The sequence below is a fragment of the Ornithorhynchus anatinus genome, chromosome 7 (assembly GCF_004115215.2).
Source record: "Ornithorhynchus anatinus isolate Pmale09 chromosome 7, mOrnAna1.pri.v4, whole genome shotgun sequence".
Classification (NCBI taxonomy): Eukaryota; Metazoa; Chordata; class Mammalia; order Monotremata; family Ornithorhynchidae; genus Ornithorhynchus; species Ornithorhynchus anatinus.
In genome coordinates, this window is record NC_041734.1 from 32,669,853 (window position 1) to 32,690,512 (window position 20,660).

At 39.2% G+C, this 20,660-nt stretch overlaps 1 protein-coding gene across 7 annotated transcripts in view; it reads left to right on the forward strand.

Annotated features, from left to right (window-relative positions):
• Positions 1-20,660, forward strand: part of AGAP1 (ArfGAP with GTPase domain, ankyrin repeat and PH domain 1) — a 757,099-nt gene that overhangs the window by 602,399 nt on the left and 134,040 nt on the right. For all 7 annotated transcript variants that reach the window (XM_029069277.2, XM_029069278.2, XM_029069281.2 and 4 more), the window contains one exon: positions 9,341-9,502. In XM_029069277.2, coding sequence (XP_028925110.1) covers positions 9,341-9,502 — 162 coding nt within the window. The remainder of the gene's footprint in view (positions 1-9,340; positions 9,503-20,660) is intronic.

Here is a 20,660-nt window from a genome sequence, read left to right on the forward strand (position 1 = left end):
TATTCTCCCCACTTAGTACAGTGCTCTGCTCATAGTAAATACTCAAGGAAAGCGATTGATTAATTGTTGTTCATAACCTTTTGATACTGACTGGGATTTTTAGTTGACCCTGTTGTAACTGCTCCAAAATCTGGACAGCACTTCAACGTTATTCACCTTCAGCTTGTATGGAGCTAATCCATCTAATAATAATAATAATGGTTATGATACTTGTTAAGCATTTTCTATGTGCCAAACATCATTGTAAGCAATGGGGTAGATACAGGTTAATCAGGCTGGACACAGTCCCTGTCCCACATGGGGCTCACAGTGTTAATTCCCACTTTACAGATGAGGTAATTAGGCAAAGAGAATAATAATGTTGGTATTTGTTAAGCGCTTACTATGTGCAGAGCACTGTTCTAAGCTCTGGGGGAGATACAGGATGATCAGGTTGTCCCACGTGAGGCTCACAGTTAATCCCCATTTTACAGATGAGGTAACTGAGGCACAGAGAAGTTAAGTGACTTGCCCACAGTCACACAGCTGCCAAGTGGCAGAGCCGGGATTCGAACCCATGCCCTCTGACTCCAAAGCCCGTGCTCTTTCCACTGAGCCACGCTGCTTCTCTTCTGAGAAGTGAAATGACTTGCCATAAGTCACACAGCAGACGTGGCAGAGCCGGGATTAGAACCAAGGTCCTTCTGATTCCCAGGCCTGTGCTCTATCCACAAAACCGTGCTGCTTTTCCATCTGGAAAAAAGCATTTATCTTAGTCTCTTGAAACTTTTTTCCACTTGTGCATCTTTGAGTGGTGTACTGCTTTGGTAGCGAATTTTGGGGACAGCATGAAGTTCTGTGTTGCTGATGAAGATCTTTAGCTATATGTAAAAGTTCCCAATGTAGCCTGGTATATGACTTCAATTTACCTCAGATTTTGGTCAGATTTTTGGACATTATCTGTGAAAAAACGATTCATAATCGTTTGTGTATGTGTCTTCTTGCATTTGTATTTCAAGACCGTGGTCATCTGCATTCAGCTGTTTCTGAACAATTGCTTCAAAGACTAGATATGTTTGTAGCCTGTTGATGTAATAGAGTTTGCCTGTGGCTCAGAAGTTTATTCCAACTCCAGCTTCCAGATCCTTTGAATTCTGTGACTACTTAGATTCAGCCCCAGGAGGCGACAGTGGCCCTGTCCTACCTCAGTATCTTGCACCTCCTCCAGCCCGTAGTACAGTCCTTGGCACAAATACCAGAAGTGTCATTATGTTGTTGTTATTGTGTGTCTCACCACCAATAAAGAAAATGTAGACAGGTTTTGCTTTTTAACCTAATCAAGGCATTATGATTGGTAATCATAATGGGGAATCATAATGGGATTGAGAATCCCATTGATTGTGGTTTGTTTTATCTTTATGGTTTAACTTCGCATTGAATTGGGTGAGAAAACGAATTAGTGCTTTTCTTAAAAGGAAAGGGGTAGCCTTTCTGCCTGTTTTCACACTTCCTCGACTATAGGCTGTGAATGTGAGGCAGAAATGTGCCCTTCAGAGCAGCACACTTTCTCTTCATCTCTAGTTGATATCTGTTTTAACTCAGTAGTGAAGGAGTGAACTGCTGTGTTTTATTGCTATTAGATTTGAACCACTATGACTGTTTTTAGGATTCTTTCGTTCAATCTCTTCTTCACTCCACCTCCTCAGAAACTTGAAAAAGTTATTAAATGCCGTGTTTTTGAATTTGTGTATTTTTAGGTGACAGCAAACATTTTTTACTGAGGAAGTTAACGCCTGTTACTGTTGGGGGTTTTTCATCTTTGCATTTCCTTCATTTGCTAAAGCTGGTAGTTCTAATTCTGTTGATGCTACTGCTTTGTTAATTGAGTCTTTTCGCAGATTCTGCCCTTATAGTATCACTGTGTCTTTTTGCCTCATTAAGAAAAATTAACCCCAAACTAATCAGACCCCAGCCTTCAGAGAAAAAAGATGCCCCAGAGAGTGCTATGGTTCCAAAAATCTAATTCCACTTGAAAAATCATATGGAAAAATTTCCAAAAAAATTGCTAAATAATGCAAATAAAATAAAGATAAACATTGAGCATTGTGACACATTTTCTGTCAAGGTTTTAAAATTTAGTAAATGAGAAGAAATGGCCTGATCACCACTGCCTAGAAAATATTTTGGATCAGAAGTTAAAAGCTGCATAAGGCTCACTCAATCCTGTGCCGAGTTCTGCCTTGCAGTGAAGTCTGCCATGTCACCTTCTGCCTCAGCCTTTCCCGGATGGAATTTTAAAAGGGTGAAATTGGGAAGGCATGTCCACTCCCTCCTGATAGGAAAGATGACACCTCTAGTCACTTGTCCCAAAATGAACTCATCCTCTGTGCCATGTGTCTCTCTTTGATTTTAAAAATAACATAACTCAAGAGGTATGTTTAATATGAAGCAGGAATTTTTCTTACCTATTATAAATGCATAGCCTTGACAACCCTTGGAATGTCTTAGTCTAGAAATGGCTTATATTTAATTGCATATGTGCTATCTGAAAATGCCATCAATCTGATTATTTTCCCCAGTAGATTGTTTTATTGGTGATTACAACTCGGAAATGAAATCTCTTGCACACCTCCAAAGGTCATTTTTCAAAAGGTGAATCAGAGATTAGCTGTGTACAAGGCACAGAGTGTGTGTATGTGTCCACATATACATATGTGCCTTTATCTATATTTGTAGGTAAAGTGGTTTGTTAGAAGGTGCATGGGTTGAGTTGTCTTGGGAAGTCCAACTCCTGAGCATTTTTCTGTTTCTTATCCTGTGGAATAGGCAAAACAAAACGGCATTCTCTTGTCCCAACCTTGTAGACTGAGAGAAGTAGCTGTTTGTTAGTCCCCTACAAGAAAGCTTCCACCTCCCTAAATACATAAGTGTATCACCAAGGTGGGTCCTGGTGCCACCTAGCTGATGCATGTTTGGATTCATTCATTCAATCATATTTATTGAGCGCTTACTGTTTGCAGGGCATTGTATTAGCGCTTGTAAAGTACAATTTGGCAATAAATAGAGACTATCCCTACCCAACAATGGGCTCACAATCTAGAAGCGAGGAGAGAGACAACAAAACAAAACAAGTAGACAGGCTTGAATAGCATCAATATAAATAGATAGAATTATAGACATATACACATCATTAATAAAATAAATAGAATAATAAATATGTACATATATGCACAAGTGCTGTGGGGTCGGGAGTGAGGTAGAGCAGAGGAAGGGAGTAAGGACGATGGGGAGGGGAGGAGGAGCAGAGGCAAAGGGGGGCTCAGTCTGGGAAGGCCTCCTGGAGGAGGGAAGCTTTCAGTAGGGCTTTAAAGGGCAGGGGGGAACCCCAGGGAATTCAGTGATCCATTCAACTGTATTTATTGAGGCCTTACTGTGTGCAGGCAGCAGTGTGCTAAGCATTTGGGAGAGTACAGTTCAACAATAAACAGACCCATTCCCTGCCCAAAGCGATCTCACAGTCTAGAGGGGGAAGAAAGACATCAATACAAATTACAGATATGTACATAAGTGCTGTGGCGCTGAGATGGGGGAAGAGCAAAGGGAGCAAGTTAGAGCAATGCAGAAGGGAGTTGGGGTTGGGGGCCACAGTCTGGTATGACTTCTTGGAGGAGCTGTGTTTTCAATAAGGCTTTGAAGAGGGAATTGTCTATAGGATTTGAGTATGAAGGGCATTCCAGGCCAGAGGCAGGATGTAGGAGAGGAGTAGGCAGTGAGGTAGGCGAGATCGAGGCACAGCGAGAAGGTTAGCATTAGAGGAGTGAGTGCAGGCTGTGTTGTGATAGGAGAGCAGCAAGGTGAGTGGGGGGACATAGGAAGGAGCAGGAACCAGCATGGCAGTAGCCAAGAGGGTAGTTCATATCCCTGAATCCTGAAGGAATAATCCCTTGATTCCACCCAAGTGGAGAGAAATTCCTAGTGGCAACGTTTTTAAACATTTAGATGCATAGAAGTAAAAATGATCCTACTGGAGGTGTAGTGACATCCTCCACCTCCTTGAGAGCGATAGCCACCATGAGGGAGTGCTGCCTTCCACAGGCCATCAAAAATGACCCAGCTAATGATGGGCTGGGCAGATAATCGGGGGAGAGTTAATTGTAAGGTTCGATATGGCATCTTGTCAGCAGAGATAAGTTGTCACGTTTTCCACTTGAGCTGAAACTAAATGATTGTAAAATAAGTTATGAGTGTCCTTGGGCCTGTCTGCCAGAATGATGGCTAAGAATACATTCCTGGCCCATCAGTCTCAAGCAGCCTGCTTGATATTTATGCGAACCGAATGTTATTTTATTCCCCCTCTAGTCATGCTTGTCAGCTTCCCGAGTGAAAAGTGAAACTGCTTCTTTGACTCATACTTCAAGTATTGAAGCTTGGAGAGTCTGCAGATTGTTATTATTATTACTAGTATTATATATTTTTTTGGGTGTGCATTGAACATTGATGCCCGATTGGGAAGAACTAATGGCTGACATTGAATGCACAGGATGGCTGCCACATAGCCCATCCCAACTCAGTGAAACGCATCTTATGAGTTCTAGTGCTTCTGTCAAAGCTGGTTTTGATGTGGAGTAATGAGGCGCTTGCTTTTTTAATTTGGCGTGCCTTTTTTCTTTTCCCTCATGCCCATATTTAACATCGTCCATAGTGGTTGGCTGTTGGCGCACACCCAGTAATTGATACAAAATAAAATACATTATTTGTATTCAGTCAGGAGTATGAAATTGCATTCAGTGGGCTGAAGCTGGAACTCATTTATAGTTTTCTGAAGCTGGGCTTTCAGAAGCCATCTTTTCAATTTAAGGAATACCTTGTCAGGCAACAGAAGTAGTCAGAAATCGGAAAGCACAGCGTGTAAGCCTGGTCCATTTAGATTGTTCATATTTTAAACCAGGAGAATGTTAAATAACTTCTCTCATGAAAGGTGGTCTCATAACTAGGCCCAGGGGCATTAACAGGCTCACCCAGAAGCTCAGCATCCTGTTAGCCTGAAATTCAGCATTCCTATTTGTGGGGAGGAGGGGGAAGAGAAGGTTATTCTCTTGATCCTCATTCACTGCAAAGTATCTTGACCCAGGAAAATAGGTCACTATATGGAAAGGCTATATATTGTCTGGGCATATGGCAGTAAATTCAATCTGCAATACTCATCCACTAGAAGCGTGGTAGAAGGAAGCTTTCAAAGAAGCTAGGTCAAAAGCTCTGTCCAGTTTTAAATAATTCCCACAGAAGATTATTCTGAATTCCTGGAACCTGGGTGAATTACTAAATTAATTAATAAAAATTAATAAAAATAAAAAAATATTGTTCAAGTGTAAATAACCCTCCTAGAGTTGGGCAACTTGTCTTTTTGTTCAACCAATTCAAACGTTGATGCCCAATCACAGAAATACGTTTAAAATTGGCTTCCAGCTGAGAGAAGACCAGGCCTAAAATGCCACCCACTTTCATAAAATAGTCACAGACATTTTTTTTCTGGCCAGTGTTTGTGCTTTTTCACAGTATCTGACAAAGACAATATCCGTGACATCAGGAGCATTTCCTAAGCTGTTTAACTCAATTGCACTTTGGACAATACCACATGTTATTTTATATATGGATGTATGTAGGTCAAATGTCAACCCATATCACAATCTTAACTTTTTCACAGAGCTGAATGAACTTGTTTATCAAACTAATGCAATTCACAGAGTAAAAATAATGTACTTACTGCTTATTGGCCAATTGGCTAACAGTGAAATATAGTACTAGATTGTACTTGAACTGAAGGTGTCTTTGATTGCTCTTGTGGTCTAGATAAGAATTTTTAGTTGGAGTATGATGACTCAAGTGGACACAATTGAATCTCCTTCATCCAGTTTCTCCTTTTTATGAATGCAGTAACAAAACTAATATAGAGCTGTTCAGGTTCAGCAAAGACCATCAACAAGTTGGTTCAAGCTGTGCATTAGTAGGAAATAAGAATAATGATTCTAACAGTGGTAAGGAGAAGTGGAAAGAGCATAGTCCTGGGAATCAGAGGATCTGGGTTCTAATCCCACCTCTGCAGGTTGCCTGCTGTTCTCCCCCCTTCTTAGACTGTGAGCCCCAAGTGGGACAGGGACTGTGTTTGACCTAATTGACTTGTTGACCCCAACACTTAAAAGAGTACTTTGGTACTTAACAAATACCAAAACAATAATTGTGCCTCTTCCAGTACAGTGCTCTGCACACAGTAAGTGCTCAATAAATACAAATGAATGAATGAGTAAATTCCAAGCACTTCCTTGTTGAATTTGAGCAGCTCCAGAACCCTTTAGAATTTTTCTCAAATAGGCCAAGGTCAAAGCTTCAGCAAGAGTTAAAATTCCCCAAACTACTGGAGTGCACCAAGAGAAAGAAAAGAAAAAAAAACCAACAAAGCAAAACAAAATTTCTGGCCCTTCCTGCCTTGATTGTTGTTGGACAGAAAAAAAAAGTCATATGGTTAGATTTCGTTTTTCAAGAGCGAGATGACATGGCTTTATATGCGAATCAGGATAGTGACTGGTGATAGTGTATCCATAGAAACATCTAGACCATAGAACATGGTCTAGGGAAAATAGCATGAGTCTGGGAGTCAGAAGACCTGGGTTCTAATCCTGTCTCTTCCCCTTGCCTTCTGTGACCTTGGGCAAAACTGCTGTGTGACCTTGTGCAAGTCACTTAACTTCTCTGTGCCTCGGTTCTCTCATCTGTAAAATGGGGATTAAGACATGAGCTCCATGCGGGACAGGGACTGTATTCCTCCTGATTAGCTTGAATCTATCCCAGCACTTAGTTTGGCACATAGCGCTTAACAAATACCATAAAAGCCACTGTTATTATTATTGTTATTGTTCCACCAGTCTCTTCTACCCATCATTGAGTCTGTGAAGGCAATTAAACAATCATTCATTTATATTGGGCACTTGAGTACTTATATTGTACTCTCCCAAGCGCTTAATACATTGCTCTGCACCCAGTAAGCACTCAATAAATATGATTGACTGACTGACTAGAGGACTAGAAGTGCTAGCAATTAGAAGTTGCTTACAAAGATGGGGAAGAGGAGGAGGAGGAGATAGGTCGGGGTGGGGGGGGCTTTGGGGGTAAGGGGGAGGGCTGGGGCTTGGGTCCTAACTCTCTCCCATAGCTCCTCCCTCATCAGTGCACTTGTCCACGGATTGGCCCTCTCTTTGGCTGGAGGACCCTGCCCTCCACCATCACAGCACTTATAATAATAATGTTGGTATTTGTTAAGTGCTTACTATGTGCAAAGCACTGTTCTAAGTGCTGGGGTAGACACAGGGGAATCAGGTTGTCCCATGTGGGCTCACAGTCTTAATCCCCATTTTACAGATGAAGTAACTGAGGCACAGAGAAGTTAAGTGACTTGCCCACAGTCACACAGCTGACAAGTGGCAGAGCTGGGATTCAAACCCATGACCTCTGACTCCAAAGCCCGTGCTCTTTCCACTGAGCCACACTGCTTCACTTATGCATTTATCTATCAATTATTTATTTATATCCAAGTCCGCTCCCCCTCTAGAATGCAAGCTCGTTGTGGGCAGAGAACGTGATTACCAACTCTGTGGCATTGTACTCTCCCAAGTGCTTAGTATAGTGTACCGCACACAGTAAGTGCTCAATAAGTACCATTGCTGTGGATGATGGTGGAGGATTGTCTTACCAGCTCCAGTCTTATCAAAACACTTCTCCTGCATGTGATGAGTACTTGAAGAGAGAGTATGAATCATATGAGCCTGTGATGGGCGAAAGAGAGTACCTGGCCCCTAGGCTATAAAAGATTGAACAGTGGCCCTAGAACCAGGGGACTCTCATTCTGCACCCCAAAAAGCCATGGAAGAGGTCACTTTTTGGTTCTTTTGTGAAATATTTTTTTCAAGTGATTGATTAAATACTTTCTCAATTTCTCAGTCCCACTTTGGGATTCTCTGAATTGAGGCAAACCACCTCAAAATGATGAACAATGGGATGGAGAATGCAAATCCGAGATCAGTTTTATGGTAGCAAGAAGGGACAGAATACTCTACCTGGCATCTGGAGCCAGTTATTGGCTAAATACAAAAGAGCGGCCTACAAAATCCACAGAAAATTGGAATAAAATGAAATGATTCCTTGCTGCTTATGTTAAAATGTCAGTAGTACTATTACTATGACCCATGCCATAATAATAAATTAAGGTTGCTCGCCCATTTATAACTGATTTAACAGTCAACATTGCTCTATGGCATTCATCTTAATAGTTGCATCAGAATAACTACTAAAATGCTAATGTTCAAGGAACAAGCATACATTTTCTTAATTACTTCCCCAATTCCATGCAGCAGAGGAATTAATATCCGCTTTAGCCTAGGAGTGAAGTTAAAAGTATAGTTTTCTGACACAGTAGGTACTCAATAAATACTATTATGGGCAGGAATTGTGTTTTATCAACTCTGTTGCACTGTACTCTCCCAAGCGCTGAGTTCAGTTCTCTGCACACAGTAAAAGCTCAATAAATAAATAATAGAAGTAGAGTGGCTTAGTGGATACAGCATGAGTCTGGCAGTCAGAGGACCTGGGTTCTAACCTCTCCTCTGCCACTTGTCTGCTGTGTGATCTTGGACAAGTCACTTCTCTCTTCCTCAATTACTTCATCGTAAAAATGGGAGTTAAAACTGTGATCCCTATGGGGGACATGGACTGTGTCCAACATGCAAGCAGCATGGCATAGTGGATAGATCCTGGGCCTTGGAGTCAGAAGGTCATGGGTTCTAATTCCAGTTCTGCCAGTTGTGTACTGTATGACCTTGGGCAAGTCACTTCACTTCTCTGGGCCTCAGTTACCTCATCTGTAAAATAGGGATTGAGAATGTGAGTCCCATGTGGGGCAGGACTGTGTCCAACCCTATCTGCTTGAATGTACCCCAGCATTTAGTACAGTGCCTGGCACATAGTTAAGTGCTTAACAAATACCATTATTAATATTATTAGCTTATATCCACACTAGCACTTAGTACAATGCCTTGTACATAGTAAGCACTTAACAAATGCTATTAAAAATGCCATTCATGGATTGATTATTAATTGATTGAAAATAATCAGTTTTCTTTCAGTAGGTGACACAATAGAGTCAGAGGGAAAAAAATAATTTGGATGTACAGATGACCTCATAGCTCTAATATTGGATGATTATCATGTCACATTTTAAAAAATGAGATCTTGGCCATTGTTGAAGAAACTTTACTGTGCTTACTATTGTAGCTTTATTAATTTTCCTTATTTGTCTTTATTTTAATTGTAGATACAGGTTTGGGAGATTCTGTGTGTTCTAGTCCAAGTATATCAAGTACCACCAGCCCCAAACTTGATCCTCCTCCGTCTCCTCATGCAAACAGAAAGAAGCATCGAAGGAAGAAAAGCACTAGCAATTTTAAAGCTGATGGTATCTCAGGCACGGCTGAAGGTAAAGCTTCTCCTAAAGTAATTTACAATTGAAAGGCTGCATTATGTTCATTTGTTTTCCTTTTTTTTTTTGGTAATTTTTTTAATTACACACTAAGAAAGTTTCAGAATATGACTTCAGTAATCTCATTATAAGCCTTCTGTTTTCAAGCTAGCTTCTTTGGTCTTTTCATTCTTTCATAATGAATGAAATTATGTCTCATTAAAGGGTGAAGAGCTCTAAAGTGATAAATATGAGTAAAAAAATCTCTGTTGGGCTTTAGTAAACATTACGCATCATCATTTGATAGAACAAATATTTACTTTTCCTTCTCGGTGCCTCATTCCAGGCTTTGTCAAAGTCTTTAGCAAGACCCAGCATTATTTAACCTTCCAACTACACTATTTCACCAACCAGACAACCAACCATTTACCATACTTTAATGTAGTCACATGCTCTGTTGCATATGGTGCCTGTAATGTTTTATTAATGGGAGATTTTCTCAGAGTAAACTGTTGTCCATAGAGCTAATAAAATAAGGCCATTAATGGGGTTACCTTAGAATTGTCTTTAAGTGCACAGTGGACATTTTTGGATGTTAATGTTACCAAGGGTATCTAAGTTTTTCCAGTCCTTCCCATTATTGATTCAGTTGTATATTTTTGCCTGCTCTTATGTCCGTTCATTTGTTTCCATTATCTGAAACCTAAATTGAGGTTTCCTGCGGAACTTCTTCAGATGAATTTCAGCATTTTGATTTTTCTTTTCCAGCAGCATGGCCTAGCGGATAGAGCATTGGCCTATAAGTCTGAGGACCTGCTCCAACATTTTTCTGCTATGTAAACTGGGTGAATCACTTCACTTCTCTGTGCCTCTGATTTCTCATCTGTAAAATGGGGATTAACTCCTACTCTCTACTACTTAGACTGTGAGCCCCATTTGGGGCAGGGACTGTCTCCAAACTGATTGTCTTGTAGCTATTTCAGCACATAGTACAGTGCTTGCACATAGTAAGCTTAACAAATAGTATTACTATCAATATTATCATCATCATCATTATTATTTTATCAGCAGCAGCATATGTGGGTAGGGAGGCACTGTGGCTCAGTGGAAAGAGTCCAGGCTTGGGAGTCAGTGTTCGTGGGTTCAAATCCCGGCTCCGCCGCTTGTCAGCTGTGTGACTGTGGGCAAGTCACTTAACTTCTCTATGCCTCAGTTACCTCATCTGTAAAATGGGGATCAAGACTGTGAGCCCCATGTGGGACAACCTGATTACCCTGTATCTACCCCAGCGCTTAAAACAGTGCTCTGCACAGAGTAAGCGCTTAACAAATACCAACATTATTACTAATGAGGGTGAAATAGAGGGTGAAATGAGCCTACTTATACAATATCAAGCAGCATTTGAAATGCCAGAGAAAAATGTTAAATGCTATAGAAGTATGAATATTTCACGTGGTCCAATTAAAAAACAAATAACTGATCAACAGTTTCTTAAGGCTATAATATATCATGTAAAGAGTAGTGACCACAGCCTTCTAGCTTCAACTCTTGAAAAATAGGAAGGAAAGAAAAGAAGGGAGAGTGACAGAATGATTCAGATCATCTTACTCTCCATCGAACACATATTACTCTAACTCTGAGAGACCAATCATAATTATTGTGGTATATGTTAAGCCCTTACTAAGCCCCAAGCACTGTACTAAGGTCTGGAGTAGATACAGTATAAACCAACCAGATTCTCTGTCCCACATGTATCTCACAGTCTAAGAGGGAAGAACAACAGACATTTTATAAGAAAACTAAGGCACAGAGTAGTAAAGTGACTTGTCCAAGATCACAAAGAAGGCAAGTAGCCAGAGCCGGGAGTAGACCCAGTTTTCATGACTACTGGGTCCGGGTTCCTTCACTGGACCACTCTACTCCTCAGACCAATCCAACTGAAGTAAATTCTGCTGCCTTTCCCCATAAATCTAACAACATTAGAAGTATGTTACTCTGGTCCATCATACTCGCAGCTGGTACAGAAGCTATTGTTCTGATTAACTAAGCCTTGCAAAATCTGCAGATGATGGAAAGTCAGGACTGTGCCCTAGTGGACAGCGCATGGGCCTGGGAGTCAGAAGACTAGAGAAGCAGCGTGGCTCAGTGGAAAGAGCCCGGGCTTGGGAGTCAGAGGTCTTGTGTTCGAACCCTGGCTCTGCCACTTGTCAGCTGTGTGACTGTGGGCAAGTCACTTAACTTCTCTGTGCCTCAGTTACCTCATCTGTAAAATGGGGATTAAGACTGTGAGTCTCATGTAGGACAACCTGATTACTCTGTATCTACCCCAGCGCTTAGAACAGTGCTCTGCACATAGTAAGCGCTTAACAAATACCAACATTATTATTATTATTGTTATTGTTCCGGCTCCACCACTTATCTGTGGTGATCTTAGGCAAGACACTTAATTTCTTTGTGCCTCAGTTTCCTCATCTGTAAAATAGGGATTAAGACTGTGAGCCCCTTGTGAAACATGGACTGTGACTAACCTGATCAGCTTGTATCTACCCTGTCACATAGAACAGTGCTTGACACATAATCAGCGGTTAACCAATACCATAAAAAAGACATATCCCTGGGCAAAGTGATCCTTTCTCAGGTGCATTCCTCAGTCACTGGACAGGGGAAAATAGGTAAAAATATTCATTTTGAGCCCTGGCAACATTTTGGAGGGAATTTGCTGATAAAGTGTCAGCACTACCACTCCCAGGCTGGTAAGAATTGGAAGTTGACAATCATTCTATCAAGCATCAGCAAATCACAACTGCTGCACAAGGTCTCCTTCAGACTAGTGAGTTCCAAGAAGTTGAATAAGTGTTCCTCCCTAGCAGGTCAGATAAAGGGATCTATCTTTTCTGTTTGCTTTCTCGTTTGGAGATTTTTTTTTTCCTTTTAGGAAAATGCCCTTAGCTATACTCTATATATTCAGTGTGATATCTCCCTTCTTTTGCCTTCAGCACACACACCTGAAAAACTGTTCAACACAAAGAAGTGGCTCTTCTGCTGTTTGTTAAGTAAAATAGTGCAGAATATGATGCCCTGAACTAGACTTGCCCAAAGACAAACAACAAGGTCACCCTGGAGAAACTTCAGTTAGAAGTCCCAGAACTCACAACTCTTCTTCATAAAGTGCTTTTTTTCCATGTATATTTTGCTTGCATCTTTTGGAAAGATCAGTGCATATATGCAATCAGAACAATGCCAAGAACTAAATAATATTAGTGCTTGTGATTGTAATGCATCCAAAAAAAAAGCCTTAGAATTAGATGAGCCTAAATTGGAAATATCAGCATGATTGATCTAGGCAAATAAATATTTTTCATCCAGAGAGCATCTAACTGTTCTTCATAGCAATCATCAACACTAATTATTAAAGTGACAATTCCCATATTATTAAATATTAGTAAATAAATTGGATGAACAGGAGAGGCATATGCTGAGAATTAATGAAAAATTTCCTGGTTTCCATATGTATGAAAGATTTTTGTAGTTCCACATTGCTTTTCATTTTTTCTAATTATAAATTGTCTCCTGTGAGTTTATAATAGAAGGAACTTCAACCAAATTTGTGTTGGGGGTTTTAATTTGTTTTGAAACATTTCAGACTTTACATTGAACTCTGATATTAACTTGACTGACAGGTGATTAGGTCAGTGGTGATTAAGGGAAAAGGACAAAAGGTACATCACTGAATTTATTATGTAAAGCAGTAGATTGACCTATGGTTTTTCAAGACATTCAGTCTGTCCTTATGTAACTAACTAAAATACGGTCTTGATGAGTCATGAATGTTCTCTGGAAATTTTGAGCCCTATCACATATTCCAGAACCTGGAAGTTTGGGTGTGACAGAGGGTATTGATGGGGAAAACAGGGGACCAAACAACACCTCGGGTTGGAAAACCTACAAAAGAAGCCTGAGGAAGGAGGCATCCATGGATGGGCTGGAAAATTGGGATATGGCATCATCTTCTGTGACCCCTGTTTAAGCCTGGTATGGTCCTGGACCCCAAACCCAACCCACCGTTCCTATCAACTGAAAGTGCATGGTGCTGAACCAGAAATGCCTGCAAGTTTGCTTCCACCTGAAATGATGTGGAAGGACAAGAAAACAGGATCAGAGCAAGGTGGGGGTAGGGGGAGGACTCTCCTCTCGTCTATAAACTTGTTGTATTATAATGTACTCTCCAAGTGCTTCGTACAGTGCTCTTCACAGAGTAAGCGCTCTGCACACAGTAAGCGCTCAATAAATAGATTGCCTGACTAACTGGTAACCTGGTTCTGTTTTGTGCCAAACCAAACTGAGCCTGGCATTCAGATCCTGCCCAAGCAAGATTATGTTTTCTTGTTTCTGCCTTGCCCTGTTCCTTGCCCCTCTGGCTTGCAATGTGCCCTGACTGCCTGGTCTCCTTTCATGCTTTACGAAGCATTATGCTTGCCCCTGTAGACTGTAAGCTCATCCTGGGCCAGGAACGTGTTTGCTAATTCTGTTGCATTGTGTTCTCTCAAGCCCTTAGTACAGTAATTTGCACATAATAAACGCTCAGTAAATACGATTGATTGATCTTGTTTTTGAGTTATTGTTTATAGGTCTGGATTTTAACTGGTGTTATCAATTAGCCGATTGATCCTTCTCCTTGTAAGCAACAATTGGCAAGTCCTCTGGAAGTGTCATCAATTGAAGTATTAGAAATAGTTGACTGTTCGCTAATGTTCAATACCAAAGCACTTTGTCTTGCCCAGACTGGGTTCATGCTCACTGGCAGCATTTTGGTGACTGTTTCGACCTCCTCAAACCTTCTGTTTCTTTCACAAATGAAACAGTGTTCAGTCATGGCTCAGTGGGAAGCAGCGTGGTTCAGTGGAAAAGAGCCTGGGCTTGGGAGTCAGAGGTCATGAGTTCGACTCCCGGCTCTGCCACTTGTCACCTGTGTGACTGTGGGCAAGTCACTTCACTTCTCTGTGCCTCAGTTACCTCATCTGTAAAATGGGGATTAACTGTGAGCCTCACGTGGGACAACCTGATTACGCTGTATCTACCCCAGCGCTTAGAACAGTGCTCTGCACATAGTAAGCGCTTAACAAATACCAACATTATTATTATAAGGCATGGAGAAAAGACTCTTGGATAAGCCATGTTTGCAGAGGCTGTGTTAAGTTTTACAAATCGAATGGTTTGTCTCCACCTGGTTGATGGACAAGTGTGTAGGCAGGGAACATGTCTGCCAACTCTGTTGTATTGTGCTCTCCAAAGTGCTTAGTACAGTGCTCTGCACACAGTAAGTGCTCCATAAATGTGTTTGATTCAGTGCAAGTACGAATGGATTCTTGAGCAGGTGACATTCAAAATACTTTATTTTAGCAAAGGATACCAACTGAATTCTCCTTCCACATCATTTTTGTAGAGTTGCACTGTGTACTTGCAGAAAACTTTTCATTTTGACATTCATATTTGTTTGAACAGTTAAAAATACTTCAGCAGTATTAATGGTTAAGATACTATTGCCGAAATTTGTCACTTCTGGTAACGCTGATATTTGATACGTAAAATTCACTGAATTGCAGTAGATTGTCATTAGTCACCAGGAAATGAAAAGGTAATGGAATAAGAGTAAAATGTTTGAAATGTTGCCAAAAGACAATGTAAACACATAAACCAGTCCTTTAATAGCATTTAGCTTTAGTTGGCATGGGTTTTTTGCTGCTGAAATACTGCTCCCTGATGACTGAGAATGTAGATCAAGGCAGGAGCAGCACTTATTTTAGAGATTTAAAATTTCTATCAATCCCAAATTTGAAAACATAGAGTTGTCCCATTTCCTCATCTTAAAACAAACATTGAGGTAAAATGGGGTGACGATAGGAAATTCTGGAAAATTGCAGAAATGAGATTGATTGTCAGTGAATCCCTCAGTGAAAAAGTAACTGAATTCCAGAATGTCTTACAAAAATAATGTGATATTAAAAATTAAAAAATTAACTTCTATCACTAGAAATGATTTTTGAGATATTGGTATTTTTAGCGTGGCTCAGTGGAAAGAGCCCGGGCTTGGGAGTCAGAGGCCATGGGTTCTTATCCCGGCTCTGCCCCTTGTCAGCTGTGTGACTGTGGGCAAGTCACTTCACTTCTCTGTGCCTCAGTTACCTCATCTGTAAAATGAGGATTGACTGTGAGCCTCACGTGGGACAACCTGATGACCCTATATCTATCCCAGCGCTTAGAACAGTGCTCTGCACATAGTAAGCGCTTAACAAATACCAACATTATTAATATCAGCCACAAAATTAGATATTTGTCTAGAATTCAAAATTCTAACATTGTTGCAACAGTTGAAGTTGGCAAGCCAGTTTTTAAAACATCATGAAAATTTCTGTTTATCAAGTAAATAAAATAGTGCAGTGCGTACTTTATATTGTAACATCAATTTCAAACATCTTCATGTATGAACTTTATAAAGGAATAGGCATTTACTTTTGTGAACTTTGTTTTCATGAAAATCACTTTAAAATATTCCATAACACAGACTGATAGAAAAAAGCACTCGAAAGAGGTGTTAATAAAGACTCATAAACCATGGTATTTGTAGTTATTGACATTAATACAAAAAACATATTGCAGTATTATGTATTTTAAAATAGTATCTCAATAATATGTTCTGCTATCATTATTTGCTATCATAACTTTAACCTTTTGCTTCCTAAAATATTTTTTGTTTTATATTTAGGATGATGGCTTATGTGAGTAGAATACTTAATGGGTGCCAGTTTTAAAATACTTAGTCTTATCATTGATAATGCTTTTTTGAAGCAATGTGACCTAGTGAAAAGAGTCTAGGACTGGAACTCACAAGACCTGGGTTCTAATTCATACTCTAACTGCCTCCTTTGTAACCTTGGACAAGTCACTTAACTTCACCAAGCCTCAGTTTCCTCATCTGTATTCAACAGGGGATTCAAAACCCAATCTCTCTCCCCCTTAGACTATGAGCCTCAAGTGGGAAAAGGAGTGTTTGATCACACTATATCGCGTATACCCCAGTGCTTAGTACAGTGCTTGTCACATAGTAAGTGCTTTATAATATCATTATCATTGCCATTATTATTATTATTATCATCTTGAAGTGAACTTATTAAAACATTTTTGGCACTTAAACTGCTCACAAATTGGGGTAGATATATAGGTTAAAGTGAAGTTTGTGTCAAAATATTTGAAAACCCACTGGTCTTTAGTAAACTTTAAATTTTAAGGGATAGATTATATATTTCTATTTTTTCCCTAGAGGGTATTGATGATGGGAATAAACTTTCCAGTTGTTTTTATTTTCTCAGTTTGGAGTTGCCTGGCATTCAGTCCTGGTGAAAAGCTCTCAAATGCATATACCTGAAATGTATTCTATGTTTGAGTGCCTGGTGTCCCCTAAAATGCTACTCTAGGGACTTGGAAGAGTTAGAACACCCTCCTTAGTGCCTAGAGCCAGAATGTGATTAATCATCTAATCCTCAAAATATTCCTGGAAAGTGGGACCCATTTCCCTTTTACAGGTGTAAAAGATAAAGCCTAGAGAATTTAAGTAATTTTCTTGCTGAAAGTCAGAGAAAGATTTGATTCTTTCAGTGGTAAATGAAGTTTTGACAGTTGATGGACACCTCTGAACCCAGAACTTTGCTAAGCTCCATAGCTCTATGTTTCTGAAATTCTGAAAAAATACATTAATCAGTCGTATTTATTGAGCAGTTACTATGTATAGTACACTATACTAAGTCCTTGGGAGAGTACAATACAATATAGTCACTATATTGTCACTATATACAATGAGTTTATAGCCTAGAGGGGGAGACATTAATATAAATAAGTAATTTATAGTATATAATTTAAAGATATGCACGTAAGTACTGTGGGATTGAGGGTGGAGTGAGTATCAAATGTCTAAGGGTAAAGGATGGTATATTCATGTACTTGAACAGTCACATTTGATCTGAAGGATATGCCATCCTATGCCAACCTTAATAAACATTACCATTTAGCAGAAATTTTTTATCCAAATATTCAGTTGTCTTTATTGAGGAGTTAAGCATTGAATTATCAATGTGAACAAACTATTGAACTTAGTTGTACTATCTTGGGTCTTAATTTTGGCTTCTCATCATGTCACTTTGCTACTGCTTCATTCTTGGATTTTTACCCACTTATTTTTTGGAATTGCCTAGACATAGCCCAAGATATCCATCTTGCTACAAACTTTATTCCAATAGGAACTTCATAATGCCTGTCCTTCTGTTAACATTAGGTAAAGATTACCATAGTTTTTGTCATTGGTCAGTGATGGTTTAGCATTCTTGATGGATTGATTAATTATAGAGGCATTTGTTGAATGCTTAGTGTATACCAGGCACTGTACTATGCTCTGGGGTAAATAGAAGATAATTTGGTGCTACATGGACTCATAGTTTCAGTAGAAGGGACAACAGATTTTGAATCTCCATTTCACAAATGAGGGAACCGAGACCTAGATAAATTCAGTGACTTGCCCAGGGTCACAGAATAGGAAAGTGGTAGAACTAGGATTAGTTGCCTCCAAAGTTGTAGACATTGCAGAATACTGATTCTTTTCATTTCTACCAAATATATTACCTACTTTAGGACTCATTTTACCTCATTTATTTTAAAATTGCCTGATTTACAATTTTGTGAGGGAGAGCATAGCTGGAAGTGTGCATGTAACTTATTCAGTAGTCAGGCAGAAGGCATCAGTTTACTCCTACGGACATCCATATTGCCAATATTCATTCATTCATTTATTCAGTTGTATTTATTGACCACTTATTGTTTGCAGAGCACAGTACTAAGCCCTTTGGAGAGTATAATCCAACAGTAAACAGAGACATTCCCTGCCCACAACGAGTTTACAGTTTAAGAGGATAACCGCTTAATGCTCATTGTAATAAATTCTGAATTGATTTTTGGAACTGCTGATTATATGCTAAAAGTGGCAAAAATCAGAAAAAGAAACCTCCTGCATCTCTTAATGGCTTTTATGAGCGACCTTACTCTTGACTAGTTATGTGAAATATTTAATATATTGTTTTAGAGGAAACCTCGTACTCTTAAGTCCTTAGTATTGATTTTTTTCTTATTCTCAGTGTTTTTAAGAAATAACCATTTATAAGCAGTTGAGCCTTGCGGTAATTATAAATCATACATTTGTGATGGTGGTCATGCAATTTGGGGAGTATACTTTGTGATCCAGAAGTTGCTGTGTTTTTTTTGTTTACCAGAATGTAGCCAATTCTTAGGTACCTTATTGCGTTGATATGATCATTTATTCTTCTTTTTTGGATTAATAAATGGGTTAATGCAATATACAATGCACATGTTAAATAAAAGCCTAGAGCAGAGTGCATCTAGCTTTTTTATTTATTGTTTTCTTGGATTTTTGTTTTGTGTTGGTTTGGGATCGAATGTTTTAGAACAAATAAATGAGTGATTACCCATAAAAGTGATTACCCATAAAAGCCAACTTGAAATATTTTAGCATGTATAGCAGTAATTGGTTGTGTAAACTCTTTCTAATTGGTGCAGACTGCGGACCAAACTACACCTAAATTTTTCTTTAATTTTTTAAAATGGTATTTGTTAAATGCTTACTAAATGCCAAGCACTGTACTAATTGCTGGAGTAGATATAGATTATACAGTTTCGACATAGTCCATGTTCCATTTGGGGCTCACAGTCTTAATCCCCATTTTACAGATGAAGCAACTGAGGCCCAGAGACATGAAGTGACTTGGCCAAGGTCACACGGCAGATGAGTGGCTAAGCCAGGATTAAAACCCAGGTCCTTCTGACTTCCAGGCCTGTGCTGTATTCACTAGACCATGCTGCTTCACTGGGGTTCACCCTCTCTGGAGTTCACAAATTCTAATGCATCAGATCACCAGAGTAAGCTTAATGGTCAGACTCAAAGATCAGTTTTTTACCTAGGGTTCCAGGAAAGGAAAAATATGATTGTTTGTTGCTCTGACCATTGAGTGAAGACTTATCTATCACAAACATACTACCTGCTTAGGGACAACAGTATTCCTAATTATTGGATGGAAAAATGAGATAAGGCTTTTGAGCCTTGATGGAAATAAAATTTTTGTTAAGAATTAAGTAAGGGGGTACTAAATCAAAATAGCTAAGCTAACAATGACTAAAGGAGAGTGTAAGAATCTAAAATTAATTTTCTAAAAAAGCTGAAAATCAACATTGTACTCCCTATTTGAAGTATGGGACACAAGACTTGGTAAAGATCAGCTATCAATTTCTGTTTAGTTTATTGTTCTTTCTACCTATCTGAAAGGTGAGGGCCTAATGATCCAATGTCTTATTATCTGTTATATTAACTGTCTGGCCTGATTATACTATGTGTGACCTGATTATACTACATGTGATCTGATTATATTACACTATGTTTGACCTGATTATACTGTATCTGCCTCAGAGCTTATTAGACAGCTTGGCACATAGTAAGCATTGAACAAATGCTATTATCATTATTGTTAGTGTTATTATAAGAAGGATCCTCAGTTCTAATCAGTTCAGATAATAGACTTCTATTTGTAAAAAGAGGAAAAAGAAAACAAGAAAAACTTAGAAAGGGGGGAGAAATGAGTGACCTGTTTTTTGTATTTTTTTTAAGCCTGGAATTCCAGTTTTATAATTAGATATATTAGATTCAAAATTTCCACCTGTAAAGCATTGAGTTTTCCTAAATTCTTGATACTCATATATTCACATTTTGCATATTGTGTATATACCTCAAGCAGGTCAGGGCATCTATAATCATATCTTTGGTAGATGCATATTCAAACTCAAATCAAGTTAATGAAGGAATTTGTTTTATAATATATTGAGAACATATTTACTAGCTTGACTATGTCCATTTATCTACTCCAAACTGTAATGAAATCAAATACTGCTTTATTATATATTTAGGGAGGCTTGCTGTTTTGATTAAAGGATAAAGTCAATAGTAGTTTTTATTGGGTATTTACTGTGTGCAGAGCACTGTACAAGGCACTTGGGAGAGTACAATAGAGTAAGTACACATGATCCCTGCCTTTAAAGACTTTACAATCTAGTCTGTGGGAAAGTA